The sequence below is a fragment of the Balearica regulorum genome, chromosome Z (genome assembly GCF_011004875.1).
Source record: "Balearica regulorum gibbericeps isolate bBalReg1 chromosome Z, bBalReg1.pri, whole genome shotgun sequence".
NCBI classification, from domain to species: Eukaryota; Metazoa; Chordata; class Aves; order Gruiformes; family Gruidae; genus Balearica; species Balearica regulorum.
In genome coordinates, this window is record NC_046220.1 from 34,463,734 (window position 1) to 34,491,274 (window position 27,541).

The 27,541-nt window shown below is 41.6% G+C and overlaps 1 protein-coding gene across 2 annotated transcripts in view; it reads left to right on the forward strand.

The window, feature by feature from the left end:
• PIGG (phosphatidylinositol glycan anchor biosynthesis class G (EMM blood group)) overlaps positions 1-27,541 on the forward strand; it is a 101,352-nt gene that overhangs the window by 39,034 nt on the left and 34,777 nt on the right. Inside the window, exons 10-13 of one of the 2 annotated variants that reach the window (XM_075739879.1) lie at positions 2,080-2,271; positions 8,920-9,229; positions 21,275-21,438; positions 23,811-23,917. In XM_075739879.1, the coding sequence (XP_075595994.1) occupies positions 2,080-2,271; positions 8,920-9,229; positions 21,275-21,438; positions 23,811-23,889 (745 nt within the window). In that variant the 3' untranslated portion in view covers positions 23,890-23,917. Of the gene's footprint in view, positions 1-2,079; positions 2,272-8,919; positions 9,230-21,274; positions 21,439-23,810; positions 23,918-27,541 lie in introns of those variants that run through there. The other variant, XM_075739878.1, reaches the window with a different exon arrangement.

Here is a 27,541-nt window from a genome sequence, read left to right on the forward strand (position 1 = left end):
CCCCAAGTGCCCTTCCCCCCCAAAGGTAGCATACCATGTGACTCCTATGTATTCTATTGTACATAGTAGAATGAAAGTAACCAATTAAAAAAGGCTTTATCCACATAAAATATGAATCGTGCACATTTATAATTCCTTTCACTCTACTTGTATTTGCAGTAGTGAGGTGAGGTCAAAGCAGTGGAAGGAAATGTATTCAGTCTTCATTCTGATATCAGAAGTATGACAGTGTAGACCATAGATGTTATAGTAAGAACATGTACCGAAGCTCTCTTTTTTTTCCCATTCCCCTTCCCCAGATTCTCTCTCAGGAAACTATTGCTTCTTCACTTTCAATCTTGTCATTTGCACAAAACCCACTACATTTCAGCTGAGATCAGAGTAGCAATTTCATGCTTGAATTTCTGAGTAGAATTTCAAAACCATTTAGAACTTTGCTAAATGGCTGGACTCTGTGTTGAGCAAGTACAATCCCTTACAAAATATGTGCTAATTTAATATGCAGCCAAGGAAATTATAGCCTGAAAGTTTCTGAAATTTTCTACAAAGGTTCATTTGAAAGATACAGTGGCTACTAAATTAATTCTTTATGTGTTGATCATGAGAGATGGTGCATGCACTGTCTTCACAGGTGGCTGCAGCAATCCCTTCACTGTTTCTACTGCCTCCTCCTGCAGAGGAAGAACAATGGTGAGGAGAAACATCAAGACTACATTTTCTCTCCAATAGTGTTCTAGTTCTTATTCCTCTCACTTTACTGGCCTGCAGAGAGTAGTGCATCTCTTGGCAGTCTTGTTAACTTGTATAAAGTGCTTGACTGGGTCCCACAGGCAGAACTAACAGGGCAATTTTTCTGCCCCGTATCCTTTCCTCTGTGACTTTCCAGGCACAACAGCTGAAACAGCTATTGGGTCAAACTCCTGATAAAGCATATACTAGAGAATAGGAAAGTAACCTGTTTGAAGTACTAGAATTCTGATTAAATCAAAGATAAAACTTGAGTTTCGTAAGTGTGGTCAGAGTTAATGCAGATAAGAGCCCAGGCTCATTGTCAGTTTGCTGAAGTCAGTGATCTTTTGTCATGGCATTTTGAAGTGTGGAAGACAGAAGATGGAGCCCTTGGCTTTCACACTCTACGTGGTGTTCTTAACAGAAGGTAAATCTAACAAAATTAGCTGTTGTAGGTCATTTGGGATACCGGGAATATTTGCAGTAGGAAAGAGTTAGCAATTCTTGGATTACAGTGGACTTTCTAAAATAGCATAGCTAGCTATGGTAGGGGTTCAGTGCAGATCTTTACCCCATTACATTTTGCAATGCTAATTGATATCACTGAAGATTTAAATACATACTGTTGGCAGCATGCTCAATGAAACGCCCTTGATTCTGGAATGAGTGTTACCTATTTAGGATGCGGGGGATCATACAAACTGTATCTGTAATCTTCTTGGCCATGATGCAAATTTTGTGTCTTTATCTCTTGTATGTATTGATCCAGTACAAGGTTCTGTAGTTGCATAAGAGAATCATTGTGCTAATGTGTTTGCGTGTGTATGTTTTAAACTATGCAAGTATATTTCTGGTCATTTTGTCTAGGTAATGTTTTGTATGTTGAAAATTAAACAAATCAAATACATATGCAGTTATTTAAAAAGGGAGGATAGTTCTAATTCTGTAGTGCAAGAATATTTTCTGCTGTATGCTAGAAAATGAAATGCTGTAGTATAAGCAAAATGTACTGTTTCAAAATGTATAAATTACAAATGCCTAGTTTAAAAGCATTAGACCCTTTGCCATTATGCAATATGCACCTCAGTTTTTACATAATTAACAAAATAGCTTGCCTATGGTGGAACACAGTAATTACACTTTTAAACATGCATGCTTGAATAGAAAACCTCATTAATAAACCTGTTTTTCTAAAAATACTAAACTTTTTATCATACTTCTTGGAAAGTTTATAACAGATGTCAGTGCAGTGATTAATTTGGAAATACAGTGCTGTAGCTAAGGCTTTATCAAATGTGTTTAGCAGTAATTACAGTGATGTGAAGGGAGTTTTTGTGGGTTTTTTTCCAGCTCTGAACATAAATCTGAACTCTCCTTCTTGGCTGCAGTCTGCCTACTTATGATCTTCTTTCTGGTTCAAAGAAGATGCTCACTGGCTTCAAAAATTGCTATGGCACTCGGGCTCCTGGGAATCTACAGTTACCGGGCATCTATTGGGAATGTCATATTTCCATGGCAACGTGACAGCAAAGATATTTCAAAGTAAGTTAATCAACAGATATGTAAATCTATTTCTAGAGAGGTGTTAGCACTTTGGATATCAGGGGATAAGGTGGGAGGGGATGTTATGTCTAGGCTGGAATCACATTTTTATGAATAAAACTCTATTTTGTAGGTGGGCAACACTGTGTTTTTGGGATGTGTGCTTCATTTTGAGCCCCATGAAATGTCTTTTGACTGTGACAGATCAGAAGCTGGTCAGATAAGAATTAATATGAGGAAAATCTAATAGTCATACTCTGTATTTTTGCTACAAGAAACTCCAAATGCACCGTCTCCTCTTGTTTTATATGTACTTGCCACCTTTAGCAGAGTGCATGCTAAGCTCATTTAGCTACTTCCTAGTTTTGAAAAATGCTTAGGCGGTAATTGGGAGAGTTGCTTTTCTCTATCTTTCTTTTGCAGGTGAGTGTTCTGTAATACATGACCTTTCAAGATGTAACCAAATCCTTCTTGAGGTCTAGGCTGTGCTGCACAATGCATACTAAGGACTTTTACATGGATGTTAAGTTTCTTATAGAACTAGTCTGTAAGAAGCTATTAGCTCTTTCACCAATAGCTACTTTTGGAATGTAGCTAAGTGGCTTTAGTTTTCTTATGATACTTTTTACTTTTGGATTGTACCTGGTTCTGCAGCCTCAAGTTTTTCTAAATGTCAGAGAGCTGTGGAAAACTTCCAGATTCAGTTAGGACATTTGATGAGGAGGAAGGGATCATGGAAGAGAAGTTGTAAAGCAATTGTCTTCTGGATGTAACAAACTTTCTCTCACGCTCACTTTGATGTAGATACAAATGGTTTCTGTGTGAGCTTCTTCATCAGGGGCCAGAGATTCACAAGATGTGCAGAGATTGAAGAAACCCTGCAGGAGAAGATCTTAGGAAATATAGATCAAATTTCCTAACAAAGCATGTTTTAGAAAAAATATTCTTTTGTATGTATATCTAGGCATATAGGCGGGAAGCCTGGTACAGGACTCTTTCTGGATCTCAGTAAGATCTGTCAGGAAGAGATACTGAAAAAGTTGCTGAGGGGAGCTGCCCTGGAGCTGGCCCAGCCCACAGCGGAGCAGCAGGTCTTGCCACACAGGGTTTTCCTGAGGCCAGGAGACACCAGGGGAAGCAGAGAGACCCACCAGGAGCCTGCAGCTCGCACAGGAGATGCTGATGAGGCCTGGGCATTGCCCAGGCAGAGCCACGGTTGCCACCCCACACCTGCATAAGGCAGCCCAGACAGCACTGGCCACCAGGAGTGCTGTGAACAGAGCGAGCAGACAGGGTATGGCGTGATAGTTGGCACAGCAGTTTGTGAGGGAGGGCACACAGGGAGGGTGCCTCTTTGAAGGAGGGGCGTTCCACTGGCTGAGTGGGAGTCTTGAAGTTCACATAACCCAGCAACTGGGCAGCATTCTGTGACAGGTCAACGGCACCCATCCTACCTGACCCTCCAAGCAGAATGGTGGGCACTCATCTGAGAGCAAAGGCTGCAGCTCGGGCTGGGGGGTCTGCACCATCTACCCCAGCAGTGGCCGATGACTCCACCCAGGTGGAGCTGCTGAAGGGAGAGGCTGCAGTGCAGACCTCAGGCTGCAGGATGTGCCCAGACCTTTCTCCTGGGGTAGGGATGGGTGGCAGGCCTGCCTGCAAAAGGTGTGCCCAGGTGGAGTACATCCTGCAGCAGGTGGCTGAGCTGCAGGAGGCTATGAAACATCAGGGAGAATGAGGAGTTAGATAGATGTTTCCGAGTGCACTCTGCACAGCCCATAGCCAAACAGCTATAAACTCGCCCACCAGTACACAGAGAAGGAACGGGGTCCAGTAATGCAGAAGAATGGAAGCTTGAGACGGCAAGGACCAGCAGGAGGAAGAGACTTCCCCCGAAGCCTGACGTGCAGAACCGCTTCACCACTCTGCAGACTGAAAAGGAAAGACTCCCCACATCAGGAGAGATGCTGGAGCTGAGGAAGGCAGCCTGACGTGCTCCCTGTATAACAACCAGAGTTGGAATGCGTCAATGATAACTTTCTTCTCCAAGTGACAGAGGAGCCAACGAGGACAGGTGCCATGCTGGACCTTGTTCTCACCAACAAGGAGGGGCTGGTGGGCAATGTGAAGCTCAAGGGCAGCCTTGGCTGCAGTGACCGTGAAATAGTGGAGTTCAAGATCCTCAGGGCAGCAAGGAGGGCACACAGCAACTCACCACCCTGGACTTCAGGAGAGCAGACTTTGGCCTCTTCAGGGACCTGCTTGGTAGAATACCTTGAGACAAAGCCCTGGAGGGAAGAGGGACCCAAGACAGCTGGCTAGTATTCAAGGGTCACCTCCTCCAAGCTCAGGAGAGATGCATCCCAGCAAAGCGTAAGTCAGGCAAAAATGCCAGGAGGCCTGCGTGGATGAACAAGGACCTCCTGGACAAAGTCAAACACAAATAAGAAGCCTGCAGAGGGTGGAAGCAAGGGCAGGTAGCCTGGGAGGAATACAGAGAAACTGTCCAAGCTGCCAGGGATCAGGTTAGGAAAGCTAAAGCCCTGATAGAATTCAATCTGTCCAGGGACGTACAGGGCAACAAGAAAAGCTTCTCTAGGTATGTCAGTAACAAAAGGAAGACGAGGAAAAATGTGGGCCCCCTCCGGAATGATACAAGAGACCTGGTTACCTGGGATATGGAGAAGGCTGAGGTACTCAACGACTTTTTTTGCCTTGGTCTTCACTGGCAAGGGCTCAAGCCATGCCACCCAAACCTGAGAAGGAAAAGGCAGGGACTGGGAGAATGAAGGACCACCCACTGTAGGAGAAGCTCAGGTTTGAGAATATTTAAGGAACTTGAAGGTGCACAAGTCCATGGGACCTGATGAGATGCATCTGCAGGTCCTGAAGGAACTGGTGGATGAAGTGGCTAAGCCCCTCTCCATCATGTTTGAGAAATGCTGGCAGTCTGGTGAAGTTCCCGCTGACTGCAAAAGGGGAATCATCACGCCAGTTTTTAAAAAGGGAAAAGAGGAAGACCAGGGTAACTAGAGGCCAGTCAGTCTCACCTCTGTGCCCAGCAAGATCATGGAGCAGATCCTCCTGGAGACTACTCAGGCACATGGAAAACAAGGAGGTGATTGGTGACAGCCAACATGGCTTCACTAAGGGCAAATCATGTCTAACAAATTTGGTGGCCTTCTACAATGGGGTTACAGCATTGGTGGACAAGGGAAGAGTGACAGATATCATCTACCTGGACTTGTGCAAAGCATTTGACACTGTTCCGGATGACATCCTTGTCTCTAAGTTGGAGAGACAGGGATTCGATGGATGGACCACTCAGTGGATAAGGAATTGGCTGGATGGTCGAACTCAGAGAGTTGTGGTCAACACCTCGATGTCTAGGTGGAGGCCAGTGACAAGTGGTGTTCCTCAGGGGTCAGTACTGGGGCCAGCAGTGTTTGACATCTTTGTCAGTGACATGGACAGTGGGATCGAGTGCACCCTCAGCAAGTTTGCTGATGACATCAAGCTGTGTGTGTGGTCGACACGCTGGAGGGAAGGGATGCCATCCAGAGGAACCTTGACAGTCTTGAGAGGTGGGCCCATGCAAACTGCATAAATTTCAACAAGGCCAAGTGCAAGGTCCTGCACATGGGGCGGCGGCAATCCCTACAGGCTGGGCGGAGAATGGATTGAGAGCAGCCCTGAGGAGAAGGACTGGGGGGGTGTTGGTGGATGAGAGGCTCAACACGAGCTGGCAGTGTGCGCTTGCAGCCCGGAAATCCAGCCATGTCCTGGGCTGCATCAAAAGAGGTGTGACCAGCAGGTCAAAGGAGGTGATCCTGCCCCTCTACTCCACTCTGGTGAGACCCCACCTGGAGTACTGCGTCCAGCTCTGAGGCCCCCAACATAAGAATGACATGGTGTTCAGATGCTGGGAACCCTGCTTTCATGCAGCATCAGACAAAGCCCTGAAGAATCTTCCCATGCCACGCTGTGGCACACAGCTGCCCTCTGTGAAGAGGTTCTGCCTCCCTCTCATACCATGATGCCTTTTATTTTGTGTAAAAAAACCCACAAAGAAACCAAAACAAACCCATGTGTCTGCTCGTGCCAGGTCAGAATGTTATCTCTGTCATGACACCCACCAGCAGACAACACAGGCCAGCACAGGGGTTCCAGCATGGTCCCTTGCAGCAGCTACTCAGGAGCAAACCCAGGAGTTTATTTTAAATGTGTCTAGAGGTATCTTTAGTATATTCATGACATGGAATAGCTCCAGATTGAGGTGCAAGGTAGAGGTAGTTTTGTGTAATGTGAGAAAAAGTTGTAGGCAGACTGCATTTTCACGCCTAATGCTTTCTTCTGTAAGATGAAGGATCTTTGCTCTGAAACACCCCCTTTCTGTACCCTTTCCTGAAGATAAGTATTCTCTCTGAATGTGACAACTGCTGTGAGGTGGATGAAGAAGAACAGGCAATTGAATTATGTGTCATCTTCTGTGGCTTTACTAAGATAACCTCTACATTAAAAAATGCAAGGAAGTAATTTAGCCTTCCATTTAACTCAGAGTTCATTTAAAAAATGATACTTTGTGCAACGAAAAAGATGAACATATGCCATACTGACACAGACTAAACAGTAGTAGTGCATTTGCTGAGAAATTGTTTTTTTTGTCTGAATTTCCATCAACTGGTTAATTTCAGTTTTCACTTAACACTTCACTTTAATAGTGACAGATGTCCAAAGCTATTTCCTATAGTTTTACTTCTAAGTCACTTGAATATATTTCAGTATTTCATGGTAATAATTACATCAGAATTACCAAAGATACTGAAATAGGGCACTGAATTTCTGCATTAGCCAAAACCACAGGAACTCTCTAAACTTTACTGTTGGGTTTTTGGTTTTTTTTGTTTTGTTTTTTTTTCCATAAAGGAAAAAGCCAGTGGTCCTTATGGGGATTTACAAGGGCTTGCTATTTAAGGGAATAAAATAGTGAAGCCCCTTTGCATAGACTATTAGGTATGAGTTTGATCCTTTGAAAGTTAAACCACAGAACAGAGCATTGTATTCATGGTTAGGAAGACCGTATCACTATCATGTAGTGGTTTTGTATTTCTTCTTGGTTCTGTGGGTGCAAAAAGACAACTGAACATGTAAATACTGTTTCTTATTAATTGCTTTCTTGATTTTTGGTTCTCTGTCCTGCATGTGGAAAAGAAAGATTGAATTCAAACTTATTTGTTAGTAATTGTTTGAGAAGGAAGGTGACCTTCCAAAAACAGAAAAAATATGTACATTTAAAAGGAGAAATTTATTTTTAGAAATTTTGACTAGTGGTGTTTTCTGTGGTCTGCTAGTTGCACTAGTTACACCAAGTGTAAGTATGCTTTTATTATTTTTAGTGTCACGGTCTAATCCTCCATATATTATTAAGTCCAAATGACTCAAGAGTCATCACTTCTGAGTGAATTATAGTAACTTTGTAGGAAACTATGTTTGTTCACCACTCATGTATAAAGGGACTGATAATCCCTAAGGATAGTGTATATTAAATTATGGATAAAGTGTGTAGATATGTGTATTTTTATCTTTTGCAAGGTAAAAAATAAGATTTATAACCACAAAATTTTTAAGACGCTCATTTGGTGAGTTCATTGGATTATTATTACAGATTATCGTACATTAACATGATTTGTGACCTTTTTTTGCCCAGTACACATATCACTGCATTCTGATGTATATCTGCTTTCACTTTCTTTGTTCCTTGGGTCTTGCACGTCTAGAATAGCAGGTCATAGTTCTTAAGGTCCTTGTCAGCTTTTTGGACAAGATGCTGTGCTTTCTGCAGAAGCCAACTTTCACTGGAATTGAAAAGGCCAACAAATTCATAGGTGTAATGAACACAGCAATAGATGCTAATTACACTTACTACTTAAAACATTCATTTTTTTTTGTAATGGGATTACTTCGGGATTTGAAAAATGTGTAGTTACCAGGAAAAAACCTGCTGGTATAAACCAGCATATCTGTATATCTGTGAAGCTGTGTAAGGTGAGAAAATGTCTGAAGTATGCAGAAATTTCAGACTGAAACAAGGATCTTCCAATACTATCACTGTCTTTTGGGCTGGCTAAAAAGAAATATGTTTGTGTGATTGAGTTGTAAAAAATCACTGATCACCTTAAAGGGAATAGTAATTTTTAAGTAAATTTAATTCCTGAAATAAGGTTTCCATATCACTCTAAGGAGTGTTTTTGGGGGAATTCATTATGCTATATAAATGGCGTATTTATATAACTCTATTTGTGGATCTAGACTTTGAAGAGTAATAATGTAAATTTATTTTGATTACATTAATTGACATAGAATTTTATTTTTGTATTTTAGATTAGTTTTTAGCACAAACTGTTTTCTTTGCTAAAGTTGATTTGGAGGTGTTGTAATTTAAGTATGCAGCATTTTTGGAGTTTTTGTATTTGAGAAAGCTCTCTCATGAGTTTGGCCACTGCTAGCCTTAGAATTTAACCTGTTTGGCCTTGCACCTCTCTTGAAAGAACTTTTTGATCTGTGAAATAGATATTAGTAAGTAGCTCATCTTTCTGTTTTATTTATTAATTATTATTACCTTTTTTTTTTTTTTAATTTCCTCTTTAGGGGGATTACTGAAGCTCGTTTTGTTTATGTCTTTGTTCTTGGCATAGTCTTCACTGGCACTAAAGATTTACTAAAGTCACAGGTTATTTCTGCAGACTCCCGTGTGAAGAGTACAGGATTATGGGAAGTGTATAGTGGATTGGTACTACTAGCAGCCCTTCTATTTAGACCTCACAATTTACCAGTCTTGGTGTTTTGTCTGCTGATTCAGACAATGATGACAAAGTATATCTGGAGACCTTTGAAATTTGATGCAGCACAGATCACTATCATGCACTACTGGTTTGGCCAAGCTTTCTTCTATTTTCAGGTAAGCTGAATACTCTTCCTGCTACAGAGGTGGGAGGGGGAATAGTTTTTGAAAGAAATATTGTCCATTATGAGTAAGACGCCAACTAAATCTCAGAGAGGAAGAGTTTACTGAGTTCTTAGAAGGGTTTAGTTTCTAAATGTATTATTAATGTTTTGTTTTCAGAATCAGGGAAAGAGGCATACCTTGATAACTATCTGCAGTATAGATTTCTGAAAATGCTAAATATATCGGATACCTATACCAGGGGTGACTTTGGTCTGTTACTGGGCCTCCTAAGTACTGTTCTGGTGATAACAAATGTAAAAATTTCAGCTCAGTTGATTAATACCAATAAAAGGCTTTTTGTCCCTGATTCTTGAGGCTTACAAAACCTTTGGTAGAATCACAATAGGTCTACATACAGTTTAAGACTGAAGGGAAGTTCTGTGACAAGTTAATATCTCTTCTGAGAATCAGAACTAATTACCATTCTTATTATATCAAATGGTATCTTCTTTCCTGAGGAGCCTTACTAATTTCTATAACATAGTTCTCTGCATTGCAAATAAGGTTGGAATTCCATAAAAACATTCCTTAGCATTGAAGCTGGAGAGGTTCTTTCCACTTCTAATAACGTTGGTAACTTAGTGTAGCAGACTGTCTTAAAAGGGCATTTGTTAAGTTGGGAATCAGGTTGTTTCTGGTTTAGGAGGAGAGGCTTCTTGATTTGTTGCAAAATTTCAAGGTGAGGTCTGCATTGGCTTTACTTTTGAGGCATGGCAGAGGATGTTAAAACTGTGGTCACACTTAGGGCGCTTCCTAATGTGTTTCTGATCCTGTTAGTACTGACTAAGGGTTGGCTTGACTTTGCTCTGAGACTACAAGTCAGGGATAGGGCATTGATGATGGGGATAAGATCATCATAATTCATCCTTTCCTTCCCAGTTTTCCTGCTCAGAGGACATAACATTTCTTGGTTGAATGGCTTTTGCATGTCTTGAATGTTATTGTTCAGACAATCAGCTCTGATTATGGCCCTCCGAGAGCAGCCCTTTGTGGGGTTGGCAAGAGGCTGAAGACAGGGCCCTCTCAGTACTGAGGCACCAAGCAAAAGCAGCTGCTGGAAATTTAATGGTGGGTAAGCTAGCAAGAAAATTCTGGTTATGGAAAAGGGACTAATAAAGAATGATTTGAATGTTTTCATAAAGCACCCATTTTCAGTGATGATGAATTCTTGGGAAAGATGGCTGAGAATTTTGCAGAACCACCAAAGCACAGAAGATTTGAGGCTGGAACGTGCCTCTGGAGATCATTCAATCTAACCTCCTCCCCATCCAGTGGTAGGTCAACCAGATCAGGTTGGTCTGGACTGTGTCCAGTCTGATTTTAAATACCTGCAAGGATGAAGACTCTGCAGCCTCTCTGGGCAGTCAATCCCAGTGCTTGACCACCCTAGCAAGTAAAAAAGCTTTTTCTGGTGTTTAAACAGAACTTCCTGATCACAACTGCATGAGCCCAGTAGCTGAGCCAGTTTTCAGTCTACCTCACAGTCCACTTTCCTAGTCTGGACTGCATCAGTTTGCCTGTGAGGATGTTATGGGAGATGGTGTTAAAAGCCTCCTTGTGAGGTGAAAGTGCATTAGATACATGTAGCCCCAGTATCTTTAGGCCAACATGGTGTGATGGAATAGAAAGTAAGGACTTTCTAAAATAATACATTTGCTGTCGAAGTGTAATTGAGTAGGTTAAATTTTGTGTCTTCTCTGATCTGAATGCTGCAAATGTTTGGGAATAACTTTTCTGGAAGAATTTCCATGAACTTCAGAAAATGTGTTCTGTTGCTTCAGAAATAAGCTATCAGAGGCTATCAGGAGCATGATACCTCTTTCAGTTTGACTATGCCTTGTCAAAGGTTTTTTTCAATACCAATAAAAATCTATTCAAGACCAGTAAAAGGTAACAGTTAGATCTGATAGCACCTGTGAGGGTTTTTTAGTGGCTTTATACTGGTGTTAGTGGGAATATAGAAATATGCTTAAGATTTTTCTTTTTAATTTTAATGACTAATTTTTTGCACTTTGAACTACCCTTGCAATTGAAGAGGGTTTTGGGTTTAAAGAATGGAAGAAGTGATTTCCATTTTAATTGGCTGCACATTGTGCTGTTGGATATCCTGCATTTTCAGGCCATTCACCCAGGCCCCGTCACCCCACAGGCAGTTTTGACATTTCTTCTTGATGTGTTTCCTTTGGAAACAACAACTTCCAGCATGACACAGATTTCAGCAAACTTGAGGATATGTTAAAAATTAGCTCTGACAAGGGAGTCTCTTGCCTATAGACAAGTTGCCGAATCACAGCATCCAAAGCTCAGAAAGGAGAAACTCTCCATTGCTTTGTTGAGAGCCAGGTTGCTTGATTGGTCTTTGTGCATCTCCTGTCACTCTAAGATCTGGAAAATGAAGGTTGATAGTTACTTATCAAAACTTCTGGTAGAAGCAGACCAAAGCTTCCCCGCTCCGTGTTATTTCCCATGCTGGTTTACTACTAAGTCCGAGATATAAAATAGAGCAGATCCAGAGAAGGAGCTGCCTTTTTGTGTCCCATCACATGTCTGTGAACTCCAGCTTTGAAGAGTGTGGTGGGTTGACCAGGGCTGGAGGCCAGGTGCCCATCAAAGCCACTCTATCACTCTCCCTCCTTGACCGGACAGGGGAGAGAAAATAGAATGAAAGGCTCGTGGGTCGAGATAAGGGCAGGGAGAGATCATTGCCCAGTTACTGTCAGGGGCAAAACAGACTCAACTTAGAAACAAATTAGTTTATTACTAAGCACAACAGAGTAATAAGAAATAAAACCAGATCTTAAAACACTTCCCCCCACCCCTCCCTTCTTCCTGGGCTCAACTTCACTCCCCATTTCTCTGCCTCCTCCCCTGCAGTGGCGCAGGGGGATGGGGAATGGGGTTGGGGTCAGTTCATCACACGTTGTCTCTGCTGCTCCTTCCTCCTCAGGGGGAGGACTCCTCACACTCTTGCCCTGCTCCAGCCTGGGGTCCCTCCCACAGAACACAGTCCTCCACCAACATCTCCAACGTGAGCCCTTCCCGTGGGCTGCAGTTCTTCATGAACTGCTCCAGTGTGGGTCCCTCATGGGATCACAAGTCCTGCCAGCAAACCTGCTCTGGCGTGGGCTCCTCTCTCCACGGGGCTACAGGTCCTGCCAGGGGCCTGCTCCAGCATGGGCTTCCCATGGGGTCACAGCCTCCTTCAGGTGTACCCACCTGCTCCAGCACAGGGTCCTGCATGGGCTGCAGGTGGATATCTGCTCCACCGTGGTCTTCTCCATGGGCTGCAGGGGGATCTCTGCTCCAGTGCCTGGAGCACCTCCTGCCCCTCCTTCTTCACTGACCTTGGTGTCTGCAGAGTTGTTTCTCTCACATCTTCTCACTCATCTCTCTCGCTGCAAAAACCGCTGTTCCTCCCCACCCCCTCCCCCTCCCTGCCACCCCGCTTATTTTCTCCCTAGTACCCAGAGGTACTACCACCGTTGCTGGTGGGCTTGGACTTGGCCAGCGGCAGGTCTGTCTTGGAGCCATCTGGCATTGGCTCTCTTGGACATGGGGGAAGCTTCTAGCAGCTTCTCACAGAAGCCACCCCTGTAGCCCCTGCTGCTATCAAAACCTTGCCACGCAAACCCAATACAAAGAGATTCTTCTGAATTTAGCAATGGCTTAGCAAAAATTTTGACAAATTCTTACTCTCTTTAGCACAGAGTCCTTTAAAAAATGTATCTATTTCTGAAGAACTTGCCTACCATCTTCTGCATATTTTTTTGGCTGCCTACCTGGAAAACCAAGGTGTGTGTCTGTAGAATGCTTTGGGTTGGAAGGGACCTTAAAGATCATCTAGTTCCAACCCCCCTGAGTTGTAAGAGAACAGGAAGGACTTTAGAAGGAACAGTTTTGATTGTAGCCTATTTCTCTATTTTCTCTATTTTTCTCTATTTCTCTATTTGTTCTATTTTCAAAAGATCCTAGAGATGTTTCAAAAATAAAGAAATCAATTCTGCTAAGGGAAAAATTGCTTTTAAGAGTCAAGACAGATGGAATTTTCCTCTACCCCCCACTCCTTAGAGAACAAGTTTTCAGTTCTCTTTTAAAAATGCTGTAAGTACATTTGCATTAGATGCCCTTTCTAGGATGGAGATTAAGAGTTTGACCAAAATACCACTCTTCAAATGTTAGCTTTGTTCTTTTATTCTCTGATGAAAGAACCGTTCTGCAGGTATGGAAAGGAACAAATTGAATCATACAAGGCTAAGAGGGTTTTTTTTTGCCTTCAACAATTGAAAGCAATTATCTGATGTGCAAAATGTTAGTGTAGAAAGGTAGAATGGTCAAGCCAGTAGCTCATAAAATTACAGAGGCTACAAATTAATGATCTCTTTTGAACTGGCAAATTTCTCCCAATTTGTTCTGAGAATAGGTTTTCCTGTCTGGGACTCTAGATCCAAGGATGGAAGAAACTTCTTCCAGAAATTATGTTTAATTTCATGCTCTTCGTATGTAGGTTTGCTCAGTGTGTAGCATTCTGATCTGCACTGCTGGGGAAAATGAAAAACCTGACAACTTATAAAACCTACTTCTTCATTAACTATTTTTAAAGGTATATTTATTATTTAATATATTTAAGTTTCTTCCATTTCCTTTGAGTTCAGAATCTAGAGCATGAATGACTTGCAAGGAAAAAACTGCTCAGTTTGTGTAGCTTAATATTAGGATTGAAGTGTTTTATTGATTTATTAGTGACACATAATTAACTGGCAATCTTATATTAATGGCATTTAATTAACTGGCAGTCACTGAAGTATAGACGCAGGTTCCATACCAGATACACAACAGATGAACACTCACCAATTTCTATGCCATTTTGTATAACTGATCTGAAAAAGATCTAGCCCCAACCCCTGCACCAGGACACCCCCCTCCCAAACAGTACCATAGATCAGTGACCTCACTAGAAGCCGTAGATGATTTTTGGGTGGTTGTGTATACTTTCCAGCTCTTCCTTACCTGAGTGATAAAAGATGGAACTCTGAAAGTACCCATACTTTTCATGATGTACCTTTCTGGTTTAGTAACAGATTCTAATTGTTTGAATAAACCATTTAGTCTTTTTGCTTTACTTGTGGGAAAAACAGGAAGGTCTTTGCTTGGTGACAGTTTTCCTTACTTCTGTGGCTTCCAGTGAAGATACACAATTCTTACTGAGTAAACTGCAGTTGTCTCAGATTTAGCAACTACCTGTCTCAGCCATCACCATAAACTCTGAGGTCTTACATTTTGACTGACTTAGAAAAGGGTTGTATTTCAGGCAGAGTATGTATCATTTGTTCTCAAATACTGAATAAACATTAAGGAAGTACAACTGGGCTGTTTCTGCTGGAGAAATCCATTGAGTTCTCAACTTCAGTATTGACCTCTGTTCAGCTTGCCTTGGTACGAGCTAGTGATTTGTTTACTACTTCTGGAGTGAGCGATGTCTATGCTTGAATGCAAGGGGAGAGATGAAGGAAGCACAACTGTATTATTAGGCGTGATGTGCAATGCTGGCATAGATTTAAATGCCTTCCCTGACTTTTTTCCTTCAAGTTTGTGAACTATTAAACTGACTGGGTTCAGAGTGGTGATAGGTTTTTAATCTCCAGACAAGCATAAAGATCTAATGTAGCATACAAAAATTGTAGCAGGTTTATGGTTGAAATACAGAAATTGAAAAACACTGAAATTTGTTGTTGGTGTAGATCAGATTGGATACTAAATTTAAACTGTGCTAGCTAAATGAGGCAGGAGAAGAGAAATATAAACTAAATATAAACCCCTTCCATCTGGAAATAGGAGAGAGATTTGGAGAACTACTTTTTACACATGCCCTGGTGTGATTATGAGGAGAATGAGACTTCTTGCCCATGTTGCTCAGCCTTTATTAAATCTTGGTAGGCAAGTGGGTACGTAATGACAAAAGCAGTAACTCTCGCTAAGTGTGGAATGTAAGTGATGGTCTTTTGAATATGACAGTGGGTAAAAATAGCCTTGTTCAGGATAGCATATTTAATGAATGAGGCAGGGTTCTTTCGAAAAAAAGAGTGTAGCGTCCTTAAAGACTTTATGGAAGTATAGCTGTGAAAAACCTAAGTGTACAGAGTAAACAAGCTTCGTAGAACAGATACTGTTTTTCATTAATCAGTTAGTATAGTTGATGAAAGTGGGGGGAAAAAATGAAGTGCCTCAGTGTGGAAGCTAGTATTTTAATCTTAGGTAGAAGTAGAAAAAAACTCAAACAACAACAAATTAAGTATGGGTTAAAAACAAATGCCTTGAGCACAAATGCCTTAGTTTAGCGCAGTTCAAGGTCATCTTCACTGAGAGGAGCTGTTGGGAGAAAAGCTTGAAGGAAGGGCCTGGCACTCCTTTCCTTTGGGAGCTGCTTTTAATCTGATGCTTTACTGCCTGTGCTATGTCACAGCTACATAGGCAGGCATGTCTGTGCCTGTCTTGTTACCTTCTTGGTCTTGATCTGGACCTGGACCTGCTGTCTGGGTTTCCTGGCCTAATCTTGGACCTGCCTTGTCACTACAGACTTGCTGTGTGGTCCCTGGACTGCGTCTGGCCCTGAATGCTGTGTCTGGATCTAGTCCTGACCTGGACGTGCAGCTGAGCATTCCCAGTCCTCCTGACTTACTGGGCTCACCTGCCTTGTTTTCACGCTCATTTCCCAGCTTACCTTCCCATCCAGAACCAGCTAGTCCTTGCTGGTCTCTGACAATGTGAATTCAAAAGGCAAATTTATTAAACAGTTGTAGCCTACATGGGAAGACTACACAATTAACTTAGGTTTTACAACCCTTTAGCAAGATTTTTGTGAATAGTAAGCAGTGGAGAAGGTTCCTCACACAGGTTGTGCATTCTTCATGCGTGGAGGTTTTCAGAGGTTGGCTGGATAAAGTCCTGTGTTACTTATATGGAGCTGGGTAAAAACACTTCATTTTTTAGTCTTGTTTTAGTAGTTAGGATCTTTGCTTTATTTATTGCTTTGTGTAAATCAATGAAGACAAGCAAAGTTAAAAATACTCCAGTATTGTCAAACAGATATGGAATTAATACTTAGTCAGAATTAATATTTAGTCAGAATACTACTTATTTGTCAGGATTTTACTGCAAGCTTGAGAACAAGCTTGAAATGAAATTTTCAACAAGCTTGAATGATTGATTGTTTTCTCCTAATCTCTGAGTTGTCCACATCTCATAGTTACTTCCCAGAAGTATATTATATCTTTATTATTGCTACTGGCCCTTCAATTGCGGTGAGAATAGAAATAAATAGCTTAGTTGTTTCTCTTAACTATAGCAGCTCTTAAAAATTTATGTTGCTATAAATATTTCTTAAAATATTTTATTTACTTTGGATGAAAGCTCATAAATGAACAAAAATTCCATGTATTTATTTATTAGTCTTGTGGTTTTTTGTTCCCATCCTTAGAGCAGTACATCTGCAGAAGAGGAGAAATAAAATACAATCTCAAAACCTTTAAGACTTCTTTATACTTTCTGGTATTTTTTGTGACTGGAGGAGGACAAAATAGGATTGTATATTTTCAGAATCATTTATATCTAATTCATCTTGTCTTTAGGTAGAGAGATGGACTGAGTGACATTTTAAAGTGGATTATAGCTTTCTTTTGTTATGATTTGAAAGCATAGTAGGATAATTTATATTAGAGAGAACTTCAGAAGGCCCACAGTTCAAACCCATTCTCAAAGCAGTGTCAGCTGTGAGGTCAGACCAGGTTGTTCAGGGCCTTGAAACCTCCTAGGTTTGAGACAGAAGAACCTTTCCGGCCAACCTTTTCCAATTACTTAATTTTTTCACCTTAAATTATTTGCTTCAAATAATTAAATTCCTCATTCTATGCTTGTTTAGAGAAATCCAGTTACTAGGAAGGCACACAATTATTTGAAGGGCCCAGTGGAAGTGTGGTAACAGTCTGCTGTGTTAAATCAGTCATTAAACAAGCCAGAAGCATGTCAGTTTTGTCTTGCACCTCTGTACTTCTCAATTAAGTGAGAGTTGTTGAGATACTGCAGGTAATAGCACAAATTCAGGGAGTGATGTGGTATCTGAAAAGTTTGCAGAAAAATCATTGCAGCTTTGAAGAGAGTTTAAGATTGTTTTCATTACTGCCTGTGGAAGGATTCTCCTCTGTTGCTGTAACAAATATGCTGAGTAGTTTATCTAGCCAGTGTTTTTATATTTGTGCTTCATTGTGCTAAATTATGACGGATTATAATGGAAGCTTTTATGCAATAGTGCATTGTCTCCTGTCAGTTTCTGCCCTTACCATAATAAGCTATTGCACTGTTTGAAATACTTGAGTGATACTTAAAATAAAAGCAGACATTCTGAATTGTCAGTTATTTATGTATTGTGTGGAGTATTAGAAGTTATAAGCTACAAAAATTCAGTTCAAATATATGAATTAGTCTTGGAAAAAGATATCTAACATGAAGAAAAAATGCTTCTTACTACTCAACAAGGCTCTTCCAATAGTAGCTGTGGAGCCATCCATGAGGCTCGGCAGGTTCCTGGTGAGGGTGGGGTATTTGGATACTTCACATCCAGTGTGGTCGGAGTTGTACATGTGTGGATCCAAGTATGTGCATCTTTGCTGTCCTTGTTCAACAGCTACGTCACTTTAAACAAAGTCAAAGATAGCTGGAGTGAGCCCCGTGTGAAAGGAACCAGAGCGAGTTGGTGGAAAGCGCTGTTCCTTCTTCCTGGTTCTTTCCTCTTCCCTCTGTCTTCCAGAGGAGAGTACATCTTTTTGCCCTGTTGCGCAGAACCATGCATTTATTCTTGCACCTTCTCACATGCGGTGGGATGGGGAGTTGCCCTGAGATGCCAAGGATCAACCATGTGTATGTGCAAGTGGAGCAAAAAGTGTGAGACTTTTCAGCTCTTCACGAGATGAGGTGGATTGCATGATGCCTCAGCTTTTCTATTCTGCACGCATCACACAGAGGAGGAGGAGGGGAGAAAAAATAAGTAGATGTGTGGGTAAGAGACCTGTTGCTGTGGACAGAAATTGGTGGAGAAGAGAGCAGGTTCTCTCCCTATTGGTCCCTGTCAAACCTCTGCTTGTTGAGAAGCAGCACCCTGCCCTGCTCCCACTGTGCTGCACCTGACCATTCTGCTGTTGCCACGTCCTCAGTCTGTACCCCTCAAACCTGAGGAGGAGCCTTTTTTTTTACAGCTTGCTTTTCCAGTCTCATCTTCAAGGTTCTAGGGCACAGATACGCTTTTTCTTTAGCTGCTGATCATTAGTTATTCTTTGCTCGGCTCCTGTCATTGCTGAACATTACGCTAAATGCATAACAATAATTACGCTGGTGCAGCGTAACAATAAATTACTACAGTGGTGAATGGAGAAGGTCAAAATGAGGAAGATTGACAGTCATAAGTCAAGATTTTTTTCTGCTGTATGATATCTTAGTAAAATCCAGACCTTATTGCCCTCTTACAGCTTCAGGCTCCCCTTACATTCTGGGGATATCTTGGTAGGATTCACTGACATATTCAGTGACTACTGATAATGAGCTCTGGATGGTTCTGTCAACATGGAGCTGTTTCAGGAACAGCATTTTTGCTGTCCCTGGTGCCTAGTTACTGATGTACCTGAAAAAGCTACCTATTTTTCGTGATGGTGGTTTGACCTTGGCTGGAGGCCAGGTGTCTCCCAAAGCTGCCCTATCACTGCCCTCCTCAGCTGCACAGGGGAGAGAAAATAGCGAAAATACAATGAAAGGCTCGTGAGTCAAGATAAGGACAGGGAGAGATTATTCACCAATTACTGTCACAGGCAAAACAGACTCAACTTGGGGAAAATTAATTTAATTTATTACCAATCAAATCAGAGTAGGATGATAAGAAATAAGAACTAAATGTGAAAACCACTTCCCACCACTCCTCCCTTCTTCCTGGGCTCAACTTCACTCCCCATTTCTCTGCCTCCTCCCCTGCAGTGGCGCGGGGGGATGGGGAATGGGGTTGGGGTCAGTTCATCACACGTTGTCTCTGCCACTCCTTCCTCCTCAGGGGGAGGACTCCTCACACTCTTGCCCTGCTCCAGCCTGGGGTCCCTCCCACAGAACACAGTCCTCCACCAACATCTCCAACGTGAGCCCTTCCCGTGGGCTGCAGTTCTTCATGAACTGCTCCAGTGTGGGTCCCCCATGGGATCACAAGTCCTGCCAGCAAACCTGCTCTGGCGTGGGCTCCTCTCTCCACAGGGCCACAGGTCCTGCCAGCATGGGCTTCCCATGGGGTCACAGCCTCCTTCAGGTGTCTCTACCTGCTCTGGCATGGGGTCCTCCGTGGGCTGCAAGTGGATATCTGCTCCACCATGGACTTCCATGGGCTGCAGGGGTACAGCCTGCCTCACCATGGTCTTCTCCATGGGTCGCAGGGGAATCTCTGCTCCAGTGCCTGGAACACCTCCTGCCCCTCCTTCTGCACTGACCTTAGTGTCTGCAGAGTTGTTCCTCTCACATTTTCTCACTCCTCTGTCTGGCTGCAATTGCCCCTGGTGGTTTTTTTCCCTGCTTCTTAACTATGTTATCCCAGAGGTGCTACCACCATTGCTAATGGGCTCGGCCTTGATCCAGCAGCAGCTCTGTCTTGGAGCTGCCTGGCATTGGCTCTGTCGGATATGGGGGAAGCTTCTAGCAGCTTTTCACAGAAGCCACCCCTGTAGCCCTGGCTGCTACCAAAACCTTGCCACGCAAACCCAGTACACCCTGTGTGCTCTGGATTTCGTGGGCAACCCAGGCATGTATTTGACAATAGCACTTTCTCACTGGGGTAACTTGCGGTTCAGGAAGACTGCAGTCACTAAGGTGAGAGGACATCAGGTTGGAGGGAAAGGGGGAGCCACTGCTCCTCATGTGCTCTGCTGGGACTGGGTCTGAGGCTGCCAGTGGTGACACAGTCCTTACATTTGGGTTGTTCTGGGATTCTGTAGGGGGGTAAAAGAGAGTTTGATAGCTGTTAGAATACTGCTGCTATAGAAACCAGTCAGCTTCTCCAGGTATGGTAAGAATATCCAAGAGCTTTAGTGTTAGTCTGAGGAAACTGATCTGTGACCTGCTAAGCTAAGAAATATTCTGCCTTAATCACAGGCTGTGTTTGCTGCTTTAGGTATTTGAGTGAAATTAAATACTTGAGCATTGTCAGTGGAAAATAATTCCTTCAGTTTTATATTATCCCTTGTTATTTAGTGGTCTTAGTCACTGAAAAAGAAAACTAGGTAAAACATACAAGTCCTGGACAGATCTTGATAGTTTCATTGCTTTATGTTTGGTGTGTTTTTCTCTATCTACATTTTAAATGCCTTTCGTTGATGTTTCAGGCTGTCTAGACTGACTTTTGGTCTATTTCAATGCAATCTGTTGTGATACAGAGACTTGGGAAACAGAAACCTCTCTGAATTTCCCTGTCTTAATCTGGTTACCTGTAGCAACTTGTGTCATGGGGCAGGCAGGTGGGTGGTATGAAGTTCAACTACAGCTCTAAATTAGAGCCCTGCTGGCTCAAAGGGCAAGAAAGATTTATTTCCTGGTGTAATTTTAAGCAACAGGCTTAAAATCTTGGGTTTGAACCATGTGTGCTGAAAACTGCATTTTTTTCATTACTGTGACTGAAATCAACAAGTGTAGCTGCTTGCTTTAAACTTTTTTTGGATGTAATTTATTAAACAATAGGCATGTAAATTTGCAGACAAAAGAAGCAAAAGATCATGCTGTTTATGCCTTCATTAATCTGTAAATCCTAAATAGAACCTCTTCTTTGGTAAGCTGCTTTATTGAAATTCACACATAAAGAATATGACTGTAAAGTGGCTTAAAAAGTAAGTCTTTAACTGGTGCAATAATTAATATTATTCTAATGTATTCTAAATGTTTCTTTGGCGATATTGTAATCTTCACTTTTTTTATTTCTATTTTCAGGGAAATTCAAATGGCATTGCTACTGTGGATGTTTCAGCAGGTTTTGTGGGACTAGAAGGCTATGTTGAGATACCAGCTATCTTCCTTACAGCATTTGCAACATATACAGGACCTTTGCTTTGGGCCATTCATCTGCTTTGCTACCTGAGTTCTGAAGTTAGCAGGTAATCATGTTTTGAACTAAAGTGATGCTCCTCTACGTACTGCAGATATAAACACCTTCCTTGTACTGTATACCTTTTCAAACAAATAGTTCTGTTTACATATTTTTTTTTCCTTGGAAGTTAGTTTTCTATTAAGAAAATGCATGTTCTTTTTTTGATACAAGTTTGTATCACCTCACTCTTCCAGTTTCATTTTCTCTGCAGAAGTTTTGCACTTAGAATATACATGTATGTTTTACTAATTTTGTTTCTTAATAAGTTCTCAGTTTGCTAAATTACTTAAAATTTTATTACGTTTTGTTGTAACAGCATGTGCCGCCTAAAAACATTCTTCTTGGAACCTATTAAGTAGGACACCTGAGGACTTTTTAAAGTAATAGAATAGATTCAAACTTAACTAACATGCTGTTCTTTGAATGTCTCTCCTTGTTTGCAATAGTAACATACAACATTATATAAATGAGATACATTTTATTGTATGTTACTGGTTATTGCAGTCATTTGTAGCTAAAATATTTGTACTTCTGGATATCTTGTGTATCAGATAGGTTAATGTAAAATGAATAAGTGCATCTGGAATTTTAAGAGGACATAGTTGGAAAGTGCGTACATAACTTATGAGTCTGCATGTAAAATCCAATTGGACTCTGATATTGCATTTAACTCATCATGCAGGGCATCCAAACCGAGATGCAGTACGTTAAAATACAGAGAGAGTTGTAAATTCCATCTCATATAATATCAATGCACAAATGCAAAAACTTTATACATTTTCACAGAAATAACATTTGACAGTGACTAAATTCTTACCAACTCTGTTATATGCAGAATTTAAATGTACACTTTTTATTTTTTTTAATGGAGAACAAAATGTTGCAGCAGGCTTGGCAGGTGGGATTTTAGACAGTATTTAGTTTCTCACAACTCTTTGCCTTATGCATTCTCATCCTCTGTAAACCTTTGACTTTCCTTTATCTACAGTGTGTCACCTGGTCTCATCCTGTTGGTACTTTTTGTTTTCTGGCTTCTCTCTTCTCCTTTCACTTGTTTGTTTTGGGCTATACCTACACTGTGAACTTGTGTTGGCACATGTGTGTTTATCAAAGGCATAAGGAGATGGGATCCCTAGCTGTGTAGACCAGTGGAGGTTTTTGAGCCAGGAAGGACCTGTTCTAATAGGCTAAATTCCTGCACAGTCATTGTGTCCGTTGCTCTGTATTAACAAGCACCTTTAACAAGTATAGTTATTATTCACCTTATTCACTGATTTGTCGGTCTGCCATATTGCTGTCTAAAGATATGTCTAACTCTACTTCATTGCAGTGGAATTACGCAGACCACTGCTGGGCTATTGTATCGCTCTAGTAATGCACCCTTTACTGTAGATTGAGACTCATTGTAGAACATTACCTCTTATTCTGAGGCCAACTACCTTGAAGTCATCTTTGGTCTTATATAGATTGATACTATCTAAGTACTGGTCTTTAGGTATAATGCCTCTGAAAACCAGCCTTTTCTCTGTTAATTCTGGTGGGTTTTGGCTTCGGGAGTAGCAGATGTGGAATACAGTAATCATTGATGTCTGGATTTGTGTAACCGCAGAAACCCCTTTCTCGAATTTTCCTTACTACTTGGTGTCTTGACACAAAACTCAGTGCTAACTCTGTTTCAAATGCTTCTCAGTTTAGCTTTAGTTACTGCTTGGCTCCATCAATACATCTTCCTAGCTCTTCAAGTTTTCTCCATTCTTTTGACTCTCTTTTTAAAGAGTTACCATGTACATATAAAAAGCCCTGCCTCTTGTCTTCTAGTAAATATGTGACCCATGACCTTAGGTATTACTTAGATTCTATCTAAGTAATATAATTCCTTTATACTTTATAGTATTATAATTCCTTTATACTTTTCCCATGCTTTGTTTAAAATAGTGCTAGACAGTTTCACTGGTTATATCCATGTTCCCATGTTGGTTTTTTTAGCAGTCCCACTTTCCATTCTTTGTTATTACACTGTAGGTGCTTTGGAACTGGAGCTTTTTGCTTGTGCTTGGAGGAGTCTGAGCAGAGTGGAGTAAACCACCTTAGTGCCATTGTCTGGGGAGGGAGAGGGAGAGAATAAGAGCTCCTGTAGTGTTTTTAAAGAGCTGAAGTTTTAATGTTGTTTAAAGCCTAGACTGCAGACTGTGATGAACACTAACATACAATGAAGAGAAAATTATAGCATGTTTTTGAAAGCTCTTCTAACAAAATAATAAAAAACTTTCTGTAACAAAATCTTTGAGGACCTGTACTTGTTTAGTATTGTTTCAAATAATGTGCTTCTGTAGTAGTGTTGGTTGTTGTTCTGATGTTTTCTTGGTTGAATTTTTGCAGATTAAAAGCTCAGCTAAGTAGTGTTGCCAGGTACAGTGCTGGTTTAAACTGCTCTCAAGTGAGTAGCTGTGACCTGTAATACCCACATCACTTATGTAAGTAGATTCCATCAAGCAGCCTGTGTCTGTAGCCATTTTAAGGTTCATTTGGGTCAACTGGTAAGGTTGTTTCCTCTGCGAAACAGTGAATAAGCCTGGATTGGAATCTCTGTAGCTACTGGGACCTGTTTAAATTGGTACCTTACGGTGCTTGTAACTTGGTCTGTACACTTTTTGTTTTACTCTTTTGATTTGCTGTTGCTGGCCAAATGGTTGGCTCATTATTTTGTCGTTAGAGCTCTTTAGAGCCAAGCTGAAACTGCAGAAGGCAGGTGTAAGCTGCTTCATGTGTTTTCTTAAATGTATGGGAGACTGAGCATTTTCAAATACTGCTATATGCTTTAGAATGTTCTTTACAAAGGCTTCTTATTAACTTTTATAAGCAATGTGCCTTGGTCACTGAAATTCAAACCCTTTCCTTTTTCTTATGTGGTCCTGAGTGCAAGATAAAGATCCTTTCCCCGCTTCCTACAGATAGGAAGATCTAAAAGAAACCAACCGCCCCAGTTTTTTTGCAGTATGCTGAGTGGGTCCCATTAGATTGCCACAGGATGTCATCAGGATTCCTGACCCACCCTGGTATCATCTCAGCTGAATGGATGTGCCCAGAACTGCTCAGCAGTGCCATTCTTAGCCAAGTCCCTGGCACCCTGCAGCCTGTTCTAGAGCTGTTGCATCTGAGGAAGTTGACCTGGACAGGGAAGTGTGACTTCAGTGCTAGCTGTGGTTTTTTTATTCCAGCCACTTAGCATAGCCCATGTAATTTATAGCTGCATCAGTTGGGTTGGCTTACCAGAGCTTATTGCTGGAGTTCTTAGAAGCTGAGCTCCACCAGGGCATCACTTCCTAGGTGCAAGTACACATGCATACCCTTCCCTCTCTCTGCACTTTGCATTTATCAAATCACAGAATACTTGAGTCTGGAGTCTAACCCTCTTGTCCAGAGCAGGTTCCTCAGGGCTATGTCTAGTTGGTTTTGAGTATGTCCAACAATGGGCATTCCAGGGTCTCCTTGGGCAACCTGTTCCAGTGTGTGACAATACTCGCAGTGTAACAGTTGTTTTCTGATGTTTAAGTGGAATTTGTTGTCTGTCAGTTTGTGTCCATTGCCTTTCATCCTTTCACTGGGAACCACTGAAAAGGGTCTGGGTACATCTTCAGCTTTCTCAGCACCTCATTTTATGTCAGATGCTCCAGTCCCTTCATGATCATTGTGACTGGAGCTGACTTGCTCCAGTACACCCATGTCTGTCTTGTACTGGGGAGCCCAGAACTAGATCCAGAACCCCAGATGTGATCTCACCACTGCTCAGCAGAGAGGAAGGATCACCTTCCTCAACCTGATGGCTCTACTTTTCCCACTACAGCCCTCGGTTGGCTCAAGGGAACATTGCTTGCTCATGTTCAGCTTGTCCGCTAGGAACAACCTATGTCCTTCTCTGCCAAGCTGTTTTCCAGATGGTCCGCCCCAAGCCTGTCCTGGCTGATGAGTTTATTCTTCCCCAGGTGCAGGATTTGGCATCTCCCTTTGTTAAACTTCTTGAGTTTCTTGTCAGCCCACTTCTGCAACTTGTTGAGGTGCCTCTGAGTAGCAGCAGACCTACCCACTGTATCAACCACTCCTCCCAGTTCTGTATCGTGTGCAGACTTGCCGAGGGGGCACTCTGCCCCGTTGTCTGAATCATTAACAAAGATGTTAAACAGTATCAGCCCCAGTGTCAAGCCCTGGGGTTGATCACTAGTGACTGGCCTCCAGGTGGACTTTGTGCTGCTGCTGACAACCCTGTGAGCCTGGCAGCTGAGCCAGTTTTCAGTCCATCTCACTGTCCACTTTCCTAGCCTGGACTGCATCATTTTGCCTGTGAGGGTGTTACAGGAGATAGTGTTAAAAGACTCCTTGTGAGATGAAAGTGCATTAGATACATGTAGCCCAGGTATCTTCAGGCCAATATGGTGTGATGAAATAGAAAATAAGGAGGTTTTTGAAATAGTACATTTGCTGTGGAAATGTAGTTGGAACTCCTTAAATGATTTGCTTCCATCTGATGAAACACGTGGAACTATAAAATATTTTCCTCATATGGAAAGGTAAATATGTTTCTAAAATAATTAAGTGCCATGTGATAGACAGTCACATGGATATTACTGCCAGTTTTAGTCCTTCAGGCTCTCCTAAGAAACTTGGCAGCTTAAATGTGATGGGATTTTCACAGACAGAAATAGTAAGAACTCTTTGGCTTCAGTCTCCATGGAAACTGTGCAATAACTCCTGAAACTATTTTTGAGACAGGGAGTACTGATTAAACTGATGCCTAAACTTAACCAAGTGTTCTCTGTGTGATTTGCATAAATTCCAGGGAGCACCTTATTCATGGAAAGGGTAGTTTTTACAGTGACCACTGTATTGCTCCAATCTGAAGTAGAACTTTGGATTTTGGGATCCTTAGGACCAGGAAAAGTGCCATGTTGTTGTATATCTGACCTATTTTAGACAACCTCACTGTGCAGTGCACTCCAGATGGATTCAGTTTTCAAGCTCCTACCCAAACAAAATTGTCATGTGGGTGATGTTCACAGTGTTGTGTAATTACCAGTCTTTAGCTAGGCATCGTGATAGTTTTCAGATTACTTGCACATTAGAATCTGCATTTTAATTGGTTTAATGAGTCAGATATCAGAGTGAACTGGTGGACGTTTCCTACCACTGGAAGGCTGCAAGCTTATTGGCTTTTGTTCCTTAGTGATTTGAAAGTTATAACAGTGCTTTCCTGTTAGCAAATGGCTTTCAGGTATTAAAAATGGAAGTTATGCCCAACAGGAAGGTGCTAATAGTTGCAAAACTTTTAATGTTATGCCATGACTTTGTTAATATAGAATGCCAGCAGAGCAAACTTAAGTTTTGCTGTGAATTCTTTTATAATGCTCATGTAAACAGAATTAGGAAGGCATGCCAGTTAAAGGAATTTCAGCAGTTAACATCAGCTTTTGCCATCTTCAAGCTGATATGTTTGATTCATGGAGTCCCCATTCACAATCCATGTTAACACATTAATCCTTTTACTTACTGACATAAGCTGGAGATGCAGTGAGTGTTTCAATATATGATTTTTTTTTTTAATGAGTCCCAGGTAGAAAGTGCAGGCCTCCTTCAAGACAAAGGGGCAATGCAAACGTTATTCCCCAAACCGTTCAGTATTTTACGTAAGTAGTTTTTAATTCTTCTGGTTTCACTCCATTTTCTCCTCTTTAGGATATTTAAAGCTGAAAAAATGTTTGCAACTAAGAATATGCTGCTGCTGCATTATCTAAAATGGTAATAGCTGTTATCTATTGTGTTTGCCAGCAGTCCCATTCTCTAAATAAAAAAATAAAATATATAGAAGGTATCTACTTGTTCATTGATTTGTATGGAAATCTGCTAGTGATTTGATAAAATTGGAATGGGGTTTTATTGCCACAAGCCAGAAGAATATATTACTCAGATATCTCCTGACATGCATCATTGCTGTGATGGCTGGAGATTTCTCTTAGACATCATTAGTGCTCTGTGATGGATACCTCTTAATTCATTCCCTTGTCAAGCTGGTGAGACACTGACTTTTCCTATGAGGTTTCCTTCAGGCAGCCATGGCT